General features: G+C 42.8%; 1 protein-coding gene across 3 annotated transcripts in view; it reads right to left on the bottom strand.

Moving 5' to 3' along the window:
• REPTOR (repressed by TOR) overlaps positions 1 to 12,620 on the bottom strand; it is a 68,118-nt gene that overhangs the window by 23,986 nt on the left and 31,512 nt on the right. For all 3 annotated transcript variants that reach the window (XM_022831366.2, XM_086967871.1, XM_022831368.2), the window contains exons 2-11: positions 10,423 to 11,290; positions 9,661 to 9,917; positions 8,090 to 8,347; positions 7,604 to 7,950; positions 7,176 to 7,460; positions 6,147 to 6,349; positions 5,591 to 5,738; positions 4,988 to 5,233; positions 4,461 to 4,650; positions 3,181 to 3,254 (exon numbers count right to left, since the gene is read on the bottom strand). In XM_022831366.2, the coding sequence (XP_022687101.1) occupies positions 3,181 to 3,254; positions 4,461 to 4,650; positions 4,988 to 5,233; positions 5,591 to 5,738; positions 6,147 to 6,349; positions 7,176 to 7,460; positions 7,604 to 7,950; positions 8,090 to 8,347; positions 9,661 to 9,917; positions 10,423 to 11,290 (2,876 nt within the window). The remainder of the gene's footprint in view (positions 1 to 3,180; positions 3,255 to 4,460; positions 4,651 to 4,987; positions 5,234 to 5,590; positions 5,739 to 6,146; positions 6,350 to 7,175; positions 7,461 to 7,603; positions 7,951 to 8,089; positions 8,348 to 9,660; positions 9,918 to 10,422; positions 11,291 to 12,620) is intronic.

Here is a 12,620-nt window from a genome sequence, read left to right as displayed (position 1 = left end):
TAGTCGGTCATTGAAGGTTGTTTATAAACGGAACACCGCCCTACAAGCCCCTAGGGCCCCTGGGGGGGAAAAATAATTATTCGGCTCGCGATTTCATCCAACGGCAAGCGCAGCGAACCCTGTAAAATTCTTATCACCTTCGTTATCACTACAGTCAGATTAGAACCTTCGAACTGCTTTATTGTTGAATTGCTACATTTTTACGAAAAAGGTAATTTACGTTAGTAGCAACAAATAGCATAGGAAAAAGCTAGCCTTTTTCTACAATCACAACACGCTATATGTAGACGCGTACGCGTCTTTTAGAGAATATGGGGACTAAGTGTAATTTTATTAGGGTTGTAATCCGAGTAGTTTTGTTAATTGAAGTTATATTATTATATGGATATCCATTTACATATTACCTAGTGATAGTTTCAGACCTTGAACGGTGTGTGAAATGCAGCCATTTCAAAACAGCGCGCCTAAAACCACTACTCCAGTCACCAAAATCATCATCACTATCATCGTCGTCGTCGTCATGTCTAGAGGCGTGTCTATGACTGCAGTCGCTACAAACGAAAAAAGCAGCAGTGCGAAAAACAGGGACACTAGTACGACTAGCTGAAAGAGCACTAGTAACTCTTTCTGCTTGGCCTTCGCTCTATCTCCACGGCTTCACTTGTACGCTACACACACACACACGCCTGTTTTTCTCTGCTTTTCAATCCACATAGAGATACACACGCATTTACCCGTTTTTCTTGTGCTCTCCCTTTTATGTCGAAGGTAGCAGTGGACTAGCCATAACCCGAGTTAGAAATGTCAGCGAACGCGTACGAGATCGACCCAGGGCGGAGCGGGTCACGAATTTTCAATTTAAAAAACAAACATTCCCACCAGCGGTGGCGGCCACTGTGTTTCCATTGCTACAAAAAACACAGGTCGGACAGACCACTACTAGCAGCAGCAGTAGTAGTAGTAAGATAAAAAGAACGCCCGTCTCACCAGCAGCGTTATCATGAGAATTGAAGATGAGAACAACTAATGTGCCTATTATGATATGAACGTCGTGGAAGGAGTATCTTGAGACGGGCACGATTTATACATCCTATTGTTAATATGGTTGTAGCTTTTTTAATATAATTCAGATTTTATGTCTAGTCGCGTATCTACCGAAGAGTTTGTTATGTCGACTACAAAAGTAGGCATCGACTCTTTGCGCATCTTCCTCTTCTTCTTATTGTTATTATTATTATTCTACCCAGATACTATAAAAACATGTGAAACTTCCAAATAATCACTGATGGAAGATTAGCGGCAAATGGCAAAGGCAACACGTTTGACATACTTTACTCCTCACCGTTATCATTAGCAAAGTGTATTTTTCAAAGAATTATTTAGAAATGCATTGGACCTTTTTTACAATATTTGATGAATCAGATTTATTCGCTACTGAAGCTGCTTCACGACGTTGGCTTTCCCTACTGTGCAGTTGCTATATTTACTTCACTACCTAATATTTCGGAATAGAAGCTCCAGCTCAACCGATTTGAAGAACTTTAAGCTGTTATGAAGTCTTTGAGGCTTTCTGGCGGCTACTGCACTGGCTAGTTGAGCAGCCTCGATTCCTATTGAACATTATCGTCCGACAGTTGTTTCTCCTTCAGACTTGCGCTCCTAGAGGGAAAAGCGTGGAGAGGCATGGACTCGCAGCGTGAAAGCTTCTTTTTCTTTCTTCTTGTTTATGAGTTCCATGCAACCCCCTCCAGTTCCGACAACCGACACGTTTTCCTTCTTTCCATTCCCTTTCACCCCGTTCGGCCCTACTCCGCCCCTCAGAGTACGAGAGAGTTGACTGGCCGTTTATGCCCCTATCTACCCTCAGCTTTCCGGTCGGTCACTAGCCCTGGCGGCAAACGTATTGTTGCAAAAAGCAATGTTCCACGCGCGTACTCACAAACATCTTGCCGCCAACCCCCAGCGACCCATCATCTTTGGCTTCACCTCCTTTCCATCCAGAGTTTCGTGGTGCTCCACAAGGTCCCTATCTAGTGTATCTTAGTAGTGTAAACGGAAGCTTGCTACTCTTACATTACTGCTGCGAAATGGCGAAGCCTGCTGGAGAAGCAGCACCAATATAATCGACTGCGCCGGCACTGTCGAATCTTCTAGGACAGTCCATTCAGTGCTTTTTCCAACCCGCCTGCAGGCTCATTCCGTCTAGCCCTCAGTACGTTATACAATTTTCGTCCAGTGCGTTTCAAATCCAGCGACCGCCCTGGCCAGCAAACCCATGATACCACAGGGCGTGTACACGGACGGAGACGCGCGCAGCATCTACAGGACAACTGAAGTAGTCCACGATATCGCTGTGAAGTGAAGAAAGCTGGACATGCACGGCGGCATCAGCAACAGCAGTAAAGGTAACAAACCTTCAGGCAGAATTTCATTCTCGCATGCGTTTCGATTGGTACGCTTTCTAGCAATAGCGATGATAGGATTCTTAGACAGTAGCAATATTCCCTAGTCCTTGTGGCACGGTTCGTAGGAACTGCATATTATAATAGTGCTCCATGATACCCTTTCGCTTCAATCAAGTTCTACTACTTACTATTCGCCGGTTTCATCGCAGTTGCCTTGAAGCAGCGGCCTCCACCAGCGCTGCTATACGGCACTTGAATGACCCAACGCGTTGCTTACCTATCGCTCATTCTTCTACTTTTGGACGCGGTGCGCAGCTTCACCCTATAACAGCATCTATACCCTCCACAAATCGGCTCTTGAAACATTCTGCTTCACCCCGCACCCCACCCATCCCCCCAAGAGGCTTGCTTTCCTCCTCCTCTTCGTAGCGCTCCTAGTATTCCTTAATTCCGTTCTGTTTGAGAAATAGAAGTATCTCGTTGCTATATTTCCTATTGGCCGCCCTACAGATGGGACAGATTCGTTCGCATTTCGTTCCCTAATCGATTAAAACGTTCTTGTCCGATGGTTTTTTCGATTTTTTTTTTACTGTCTTTTAAGATCGATATAATATAGAAGACAAAAAGAAATAGCATTATCAAAAGCGGTTGAAAAAACGCCCGGGATTGCTTTCTTCACATCATCTAGCTTAAGACAAATCCACGAGATTAAACTAGATGGTCTTCCCTGTCGTAACCAGACCACCATCTATTTTTAGCATTCTATAGCACTTACTATGCTCTTGTTGAAGGCCGTAGAGTTTCAGTTTGTTAGCTTCGTGCTGTGCTTTCTTCTTGAGTCGGCATGCTCTGAAAATGCAAAACAAATAGTTACACATGTCTTCCTTAATTTAATTTATGATAAGTATTATGTGAATGCTTCCATTAAATCAAAGCTCAGCCATATTTTCCCTCTATTTGCAACGGATCGACTATTTTCTTTTCAGGCAGTAGAGTGCCGAAAGACAACCTTGAGCGCACACGACAACGTTCCATTGAGTTTTATAGTAAATGGTTTCATTAATTTTGACGTGTGTGATTTCCATGAAGGGCAAACAGGTTAGACAACAGGTATGTAGCTATTATCACGTAGCTCTTCAAACATGATACATTCTATCGGATTGCAATACGTATCAGGCGTAAGTTAAAACTGTACAGATTAACGATAGCTTACTATCGTATTGTTCCTTTTTTCTTTCAGAGTGACGTTATTTCAGCGAGTTCTATTTTATAGTAGACACTTAAATCGGAGCGTTATGCTTATCGCATAAACTGCTATGGACTTAACAGAAATAAATATAAGCCATATATAGATAGATCGGGGTACAGCGTAAAACGTGTAACTCTTCCCTGTGGCGAAGGATAGGCACAGAGTGAATTGTCTGCTAGCTAACCGAGACTGTTTTTTTTAAGCGCAGGACATCGGCTCGCCCGCAAGCAGACGAGCTGACCCCGTCTGGCCACAAAAACAGCCAATCCAGCACTTGTCCCGTCCGTGCTACTTCCCCGTGTCCCCGTGAGAGTTTTTAGTAAGTCGAGCAGCGACTCCTAAAAATCCGACCAGACGAAGACCCCGCGATCAGCTCTCGGCTACCGGGCCATTTATCCTAGGTCAAGGCGAACGAGAAGGTCATCACACCTCATCGTTTCAATGCACCTTATAGGAGAGCAGTTTCCTTGTAAGAGCTTTATTTATTTTCTTCTTGTCTGAGTTGATATTATCCTGTACAATGTCGCGCTTTATCATTTCTAAATCACCTCCAGATCTGAATGGCAAGATGCCTGCTGAAATCCCTTTAAGCGGTCACATATTCATATGAAATGCGACCTGTGGCAAGAAGCTTGCGAGCGTTGCTGTTCAGAGTCACTATACTGGTCGGATTCTATCGATGGTGACCAGAACAGTCCCGCACGGTAGAGCTGTAGAGGATTTGTCGATTTGAGCACTACCATATGACGCAATACCCAGTGAAGACACAAATCTACCTATATTAATTCTAGTAATTGTAATGTTACCTGGAAGCAAGTTTGTTCTTCTCCTTGCGGGATTTGTTACGCGCGTTGAACGGAACATCAGTTGGCGGTGTTAATTCATTAATAACCCTATTGAGCTTCTTGAGTTCTACCCCGATGTTGTACAACTTATTGGCATTTGGCGTCAGGTCATTGCCATCGCCTCGGCGTGCTTTACCTGCGTGTTTTACACCTATGAGTGAATGACACGGATAGCAACAACAACTACGTGTTAAATAAAACAAGGTAGAAAATAATTTTCGGTATGAGTACACGTGTATATTACCATTAGCTAGAGCAAACCTATGCTTGGACTTGTGCTATCATATACTGTAGAATATATATTTACCCACCCCTCGTAGCAAGCCAGATCTGGGATGGCGAGGGCATCAACCAATCTTCTCATTCGATGTTCAATTTTACAAAAAATAATTGGCTACGTTAAAGTAGCTTACCCTCTGACAGTCGTATAACACCTAAATCATGCTCATGTATTAACTATGGCGCGCGAGAAAACTGCATTAGCTTGCCTTCGAGCTGGCAATCGGGGCTGAACACAGGATCGGTTACGTCCGCAAGAACGTGTGGGTCGGCCGGAACATTGGTGACTTTCATCCGGGGTCCTTTGGGCCCTTTAGCTTGAACGTTATACTGCCAGAAGTACTTCCCTTTTTTTTTGCTAGACCCAGCAAAAATGCTGGGCTCATCGGAGTTCAGAGACGCTGGTGACAGCGGCGAACGCACGCCATCCTGTTCAGCGTCACTTCCACCAGAGTCTGCAGCAGCGGCAGCAACGTCAATACAAACATGTAAGTCATTAATGCTACAGACTGTTTAACTATTGGCATATACTCTCAACATCAACTTTTCTCTATACCACATACTGGAAGTAGGCTCTTTCGGGAGTTTACCTCAACTGTTTCAGGCGCATGAACAGATAATGCTCGCATATAAGCTTTCAGCTTGTCAAAACGCTATCCTTTATTAAGCTAGGTCAATATTTCAACGTTCTTCAGCCTGAAGGCTCAGGTTGCGCGTAAAACATTTCTTATCTGATTTTATGCTCTCTTTTGAATACAGCATCATCATGTGACCAGCACCCTTTACATCGCACGTATTAATAGAGTACTGACCGTCTCCCGATGAATGATCGTCATTGTCGGAGTCATCTTCTTCGTCCGCCTGAGAGCTGAAGCCCTCGTCCATCGTAAGTTGAACAGAACTTAGTTGCGAAAGAGTGGTGTCAGTCGAGCCGTGGCGAAGACGACCCGTGCGCTGTACCTAAATAATCACAGATAAACGTCATAACGTAATACTATGATGCTATATATACGTTTGCAAGACCTCCTCTAAGCGAAACCCAAAAGCACTCCAAAAAGTACGTTGTATTCTAACCAGATCCATCGGATTGATGGATTTTCAAGTACTCACTGACTGATATAAGGCATTCGCTTTAGTTAAACATTAAACAATTATGAAAAGGTGAATATAAATGCTATGCGCTACAACAAAGCTTCTCGGCTTCACGGAGCTGCAATAAACGTTTTGAGGAAAACCAGTTCAGTGTGAAGGCACAACGCTGAAAGCATTTTAAAACTTACTTCACTTGCAGGTTATAATTCAGACTTCTTTCACATACCTTTGGCCTAGTTAATACGAAAATTACGTGGCAAGACAGCAAAACCGTACCTCAGCTTTCCGCGCTTTCCACATCTGCTCTACCACGGCATTCGTCGACGGCGCAGACGTACTTAGACGATCCGCCAGCAAAGAGCCCTTTGGCTTGCCCCCGCCGGGACCAGCCAGACCGAGCGGACTTTTTCTAGCTGGCGAATGGGAGGGACTAACACGGCTGGGATGAAGGAAACTACGGGACGCTGCCTTGCCCCCGCCTAATGAAACAAAATAATAGGCAACTCACTAGTTAGCTGCCGTTACATAGACACACGGGGCCCCATATGAGGTCGATAAAAGATTATACAAATACTCGCCTTTAACGTAGAGCAATGATAATATTAGTGTTATAAATGACATACAAGTAATAATACTAATATTCATCACGACGAAATGAAAACTTTTTGCAGTACCAGATAGCTTGAATTTGGATATTTAATTGAACTGCAATTGAGAAAGCCAAAGGCTGGCTGTTACCTCTAGACGATCCTTCAAAACTTTACGCCTAATTATATTTGAAGCTAAAAATATAGTAAAGCCTTTGTAATCACTTACCTAATAAGAGGACTTACATGACTCATGTAATTGTCTCCGAACATTTCATTAAAAATATGACCCTTTGCTTAAGAACAGCAAAACATGTTTTTTTAGAAATTAGAGATAAGGGACTATTTAGAATCTAAATTAACCCATTTCGCGACACCATTTGAGGGTGATGTTATTAACAAGACTTAGAGTAACTAAAGGCCACTTCAGTGCAGGAATGATACGAAAAACCGACTTATACAACCTCAACCATCTCTAAGCACTTTTCAGATATAGGTAAATTCAACAATTTAAAACTGATTCCAGTCGCAGGGTCAGTGACATTTCATTCCTTCAAAAAAAAAGTCATCACTTTTGAGAAAAATTGTTTTCTTTACAAAATATTCTCATACCTTGTCTAATATCAACTGTGGTCCCTTGCCTTGCTTCATTAGTACATGCAGTGATTAGCGGGCCAATGTATTTCCACAGATATCGTCATAATGAATAATATCGTACCGAGATGTTGTTTGCCGGGAATTCCACTGCTCGTCGAGGGAAAACTTGAACTGAGTGGAAGAGCGTAGACTGATGGCGGCAACGGGTTAAGGAATCCGGGCAACGTGCCACTTGATGAGGCGCCAGGACCAGCCTGAACTCCACCTTGATCCTTTGATAATGGTGCGGCCATTTGGCTACTGGAGGGCGGTGACAATGTGTGTAGTCCAGAAGAAGAAGAAGTCCCGGCCATCAAGTCTGCGAACAAAGGACCACCACCGCTGTCAGCCCGCGATGCTGATGACCCTGGTGATAATGTAAAATCGCCGAAAAATTAATTTCGCATTTTTTAGTTGCACTTCTGTTTATAAAGTCATTGATTAAGCCTTCAGTACTATCTCGAACTAGGTAAAGACTGCGTTCTAGAATAGCTATTGGCGCACCCTTACCGAGTACTGTGGTCGGCTCCATCTTGATATCCTGAACTGTTGAAAGCTGGGAACTTGTCAGGTGTTGCCCGAACATGTCCAAGTTTTTTCCGCCATTTCCAGAAGTCATCGAGATGGGGGACGAATTAGAGAGATTACTACTTGTAGTTACCGTCATAGGCTTGTCGTGATCATGGCTGTCCATAAAAAAACTGGATACATCAAAACCTTCAAGAATCTGATCCTCATCCTCGTTAGCGTTTAACTCGGCAAGCGTCGGCTCTGCCAGCGATTCTGACTTGATATCCGTTTTGAACACTGAATTCACGTCAAATTCCATTGGCAGTTGTTGCGATACACCAGGTACACTGCAGCAGCACATGGACAAAGAATCTTACTTTCATTGTGGATTGCCGCTAAAACCGTGCAGCAAAGGCAATTATAATTACAAATTATTATAAATAGTTAAAGTTATGACAAGGTAATTGATCGAACTTCAAACATTACCTAGACCAGAGTTTGTCGGGCTCTTCACCGATCTTGCTGAGTCCCCCAAGGGAGGCCTCTCCTCGATGCCCTTCGACTTCGTCTGGTTCAAGTTCCCACATGAGGCCCTGACTGTCTGACGGATCAGACGACCTCTTGGAATCTTCTAGCGAGCAGGGTATGGGAATACCAGGGAGATATTCCAGGATGTCCGTAGAAGAAAAACTTCCGGTGAGATCAGGTCCCAGCGTCGAGTACAACGAATCCTCAGAAATGAGTCTGACGTTAAACAATTATTGGGAAAGCGCAGCAATTTTAGTAGTTGATGCAATCTTGTGATGAACGACTACATCTATTCAGAACTCAATTTAACAAATCAAGGTAGAACTGGTTTATCTATCGGATTTTCAATGATCGCGGCGCGTACGGCTAGCGATTATTTAAAAGCCATAACTCTTAATGGGGACACTCGCTTTGCACACTGGTCGCTGCCACCCGAGCACAGATCCCGCGCCTTATGTTTGGGTGGCATTTTTCTACAAGACAGCCGGAAAGCCTCCACCAGGGAAATGATCGGTCCCTGGATGAACCGATTCTTATCTCGTACAACCGGGAAAAACGCTTAATATAGGACGCCACGGCGAACGACACCCTAACCACGTCAGATGTCAATCGCTGTGCTAACAACCCCAGAATAAGCGGTATCGAGAGTAGAGTAAGCCAAGCTAAAGAAATAAAAAGATGTCCAGACCGCTCGCTCGTTTACTCATCTTACTTGCTTCTTAAACCTCAGACAGCTTAGCCGCCGGGCAAAATGGAGTTAGCAAGTGAAATATAGGAGGCTTTTATTGTGAAACACATTAAGACTAAACGATTGTCACGTTGAAATTAATTCGAAGAATTGACATAAATCAAAAATGGCAGATGTCGTCTGCTGCGTATTTAACTTACCGAGATTCCATCATATGCACGTTAAATGAGGAGAAATCTTGGCCATTTAATCCCTGGATATATTAGCTTCGTCGTACGCAATCAAATTAAATTGACATTTCTACATATTCGTAGATACTAATATGTGTATCCAAGCGTTATAGTTTCTCTGTATTTGTGCGTCATTATTCTAACGAAGCGAAGGATTGCGTAAGAAATGGGTGCAAAAGCAGGCCGGTGTATAGCCTAAATGCCTTAGACCACCAGCTTCGACCCTCATTACACTGTAACGTATCAGTCACGCGTAGACAGCTTTATTCGAACTCTCAATAAAAGGTATGCAATTTCTTTGAAAAAATATTTCTAAGCAAAGACGTACATAAAAAGGCTTGGGGAACGATGATCTTTTCGTCAATCAATTCAAGGCTTGATACGGGGTCATCTATAGCTAAATTGATGCCGCTGATTATAGGGAGAACTTGAATAAACATCCCAGCAATCCGTTCAAGAGAGCAGCTGATGCCAGGAATATCTATCTCACTGTATTATTCGGATATTATAATTCTTATTATTATTACTAAGCAGCACTTTTTTCATCCAATCACAGCTATCGTGTGGTAAATGAGGTAGTGAGTAATTTGTTCTTCGCGATGATTTCTTACCTATTTTCAATTGTGAGATTGTGATTATTTTGTGTGGTGATTATCTGAGAATTTAGGGTAAATGAATGATCTCGCGGTGACGTGACATTGACACTCCAACCGCCAAGTACACCAACTGTGCTTGATCCCTCTTGAAGGTCTGATGAAGAAAGTGTACATTGGTTTCCGACGGACGAAGGATCCAAGCCAGTAGCGCTTGTGAGCGCACTACCGGATTCCGGAGATCCGACGTAGCTCGACGTTTCCAACTGAATGTTCTGGAGAAATAATCGCAAAGTACTCACACATAGTACACGAAAAACGCCCCTTAAGATAACACTTGTAATATACAAGTGGGCACGCGCTTGTCTATTTAAATGTTCCCTGTGTGTTTGTTCAACTTGGATCTAACACTATATGGACATCATATGAGAACATAAGTATCACACTTTCTTATAAAATGTTTTTACATTTACTAATACCTTGTTTAATCCACCATATCTATAGTAAGCTCGTTACTTTTATTACTAGCCTTCCTTCCTGATATAGCCTATATATACTCTGTGCGTATCACATCCTTACAAGTTGGACTTTTGTTGATTCTTCATCATACGATATTTCCCATTTATGATTAAACTGAGCATGTTGACATGTACGTCTTCCGCTAAACGTAGAGGGCCTTGATTCAAAAGCTGCCTTTGAACTCTAGGTAAACAATTAATGATAATTAACCCTTGTTTTTTTTCGTATTACCTATGGCATTATCATCACAGGTGTCCTCACCTGTGACAGCGCCATTGCGGCGGAAGTTGTTGTCATTAGGGGCGCTGTAGAACTACTGTTTTGTTGCTGTTGTGTTGAAGGTCCATTGCCCGGGGCATTATCCGCGTGGCTTGGGTGCACCATTTGCGCCGCTGGTGCGACCAGCTGGTAGAAACTGCTACCACCTGTTGCCCTTCCACCTTCGTAAAAAATTCTCCCGCCTACCAAGTCTTCCTCCCGATGATGGTCTACCCGCTGCTGCGAATGAAGATGGTGTCCACGTTGATTCTGGAGGCTGTTTGACTGAAGACAATGCTGCTGACGAACGTAATGATGGATAGAAGCGTTGGGCAGTACACTATGGGCCTGATGGAATCCGCCACTGGCACGATCTGCCAAAGGGTGGCCAGCAGTAGCAGTGCTATTATTACCGCTGGCCAGCTGCTGCTGCTGCTGCTGCTGCTGCTGCTGCTGCAGGTTATGGCATTGGTGGACAATCCGATCGAATTCGTGATGCTGTAGTTGCTGTTGTTGTTGTAGATGATGCGGCGTCCCTCCTTCTCCTCCTCCGTGTTGGCTGTGATAAATTTGCCGTTGCTGCTGCTGAGGTGTTGACCAATGGCGATGGCCACTCGCTGTTAACAATGAAAATGGTAACAAAGATGTGGATTTGTTGCTGAAGGTGTGGTGCGAAGTCGGGTTTGTTATTGAATTTGTTGAGGACGTCGAGTTGTCTAATGCTGTGAGACCGAAACCGCGCAGAGGGTTCGAAGATGAGGTGACGGTTGAGAGAATTAGGCTACTGCTTGACCCAATATTGCTAAGGACGCCTAAGCCGGCGGAGTTAGTTGAATTTGGTTTTGAACTATCCCCGTTTCCTCCCAGCAGCCTGTAAATGGATTAAGAAAATCAATTTAGATCGATATTTTCCAGCTCTCATAGAGAACAGATTTTCGATCATACAGAGATAACTGAATAAATCTAGACATTAGGAAACCAGATTTTTTAATATATATATATATATATATATATATATATATATATTTGTTTTTTTTTTTATAATTAAACAGCCCTCTTTATTCAGACATTTTTCTTTATTTTAGTTAATTTTTAAACGATGTTTCGTGCAGCTTTCTCTAATAATTAATTATTTGCGAAAAACGAAAATGTAAATACATGTTAATATTGTTATCTAGAATAATGCCCATTTTATCGCGTTTGTTACAGCTATGACCTCAGCGAAACAACACGAGAAAGCAGTGCCATCTTACATACGCCGGTATTGCCGATACTAAACACTGTAGTAACGGAATTTAAAACGGAAGCGCGAAAACAGCAATAGCCGCTCGTAAAACAAGTACTTCAAGGAACACCTTATATTTACTCTAGTTCAGAACAGGTCCGATAATCTTATCGCTGCTTAAGGGAGTCGCTGTTTGGGTTCCACTAGATTATTCGTTCGGGCCTCGAATGTAGGGCCTCAAAAACTATGAACCGCAAGTATAGCTTTTTAACCAATAAAATGCAATGAAACGTATCACTTGATGCTCTCAAAGACATTAGACGTTGTAGATCTTAAACTACCAGGCTGTAATAGTCGATCTCGAAATGGGTCATATCTTGAAATCATTATAAGGATAGTTGGACAGAAGCGTAGACTATACGTATCGACTGATACCTTGGTCAGAGTTGTTGAAATCGAACGCTCTGATGAAATCATTGACTCGAAAGATTGGCAAACGCAGGCGACAAAAACTCCTCCCAAGGTTGAAAAATACGTTCTTTATTTGATTACCATGCCATACCAACAAGGTTCGAAAAGTGTGCAATCGCGGTTACGTTGCTGATAAAAAAAACGGCTCGACGAAGCAGAGAATTATGACATGGTAGCCTAATAAATACAACTCTTTCCACATAAATAAATGCTTAAAAGAAAGGATTTAGTTTTTTTTGCTAGCTTTGCTCACTCTACGAGTCAACAACTTCCTTCACCTTCATCAACACCTTCAGATTGTTTGGTTCAATAAAAAGTTAATTTCACGGTCTGGCACCTTTTTTCCAGCTAAGAAACAAATAGGTCATAATTTAGGCTAGGCATTGGAAAGGCATCGACATCGATTGCTGGAACCTTTTTTGGGATCTTTTTGCAGGTTACAAAAAGTGCTACAAATACTATCGTTAAGCTACATTGCATATACGTATACGATCATGTGGGCCGA

This window comes from Varroa jacobsoni, unplaced genomic scaffold (genome assembly GCF_002532875.2).
Source record: "Varroa jacobsoni isolate VJ856 unplaced genomic scaffold, vjacob_1.0 scaffold_328, whole genome shotgun sequence".
In the NCBI taxonomy this organism is placed as follows: Eukaryota; Metazoa; Arthropoda; class Arachnida; order Mesostigmata; family Varroidae; genus Varroa; species Varroa jacobsoni.
Note: the sequence above shows the minus strand (reverse complement) of the source record. Positions and strands in the feature narration are given on the sequence as shown.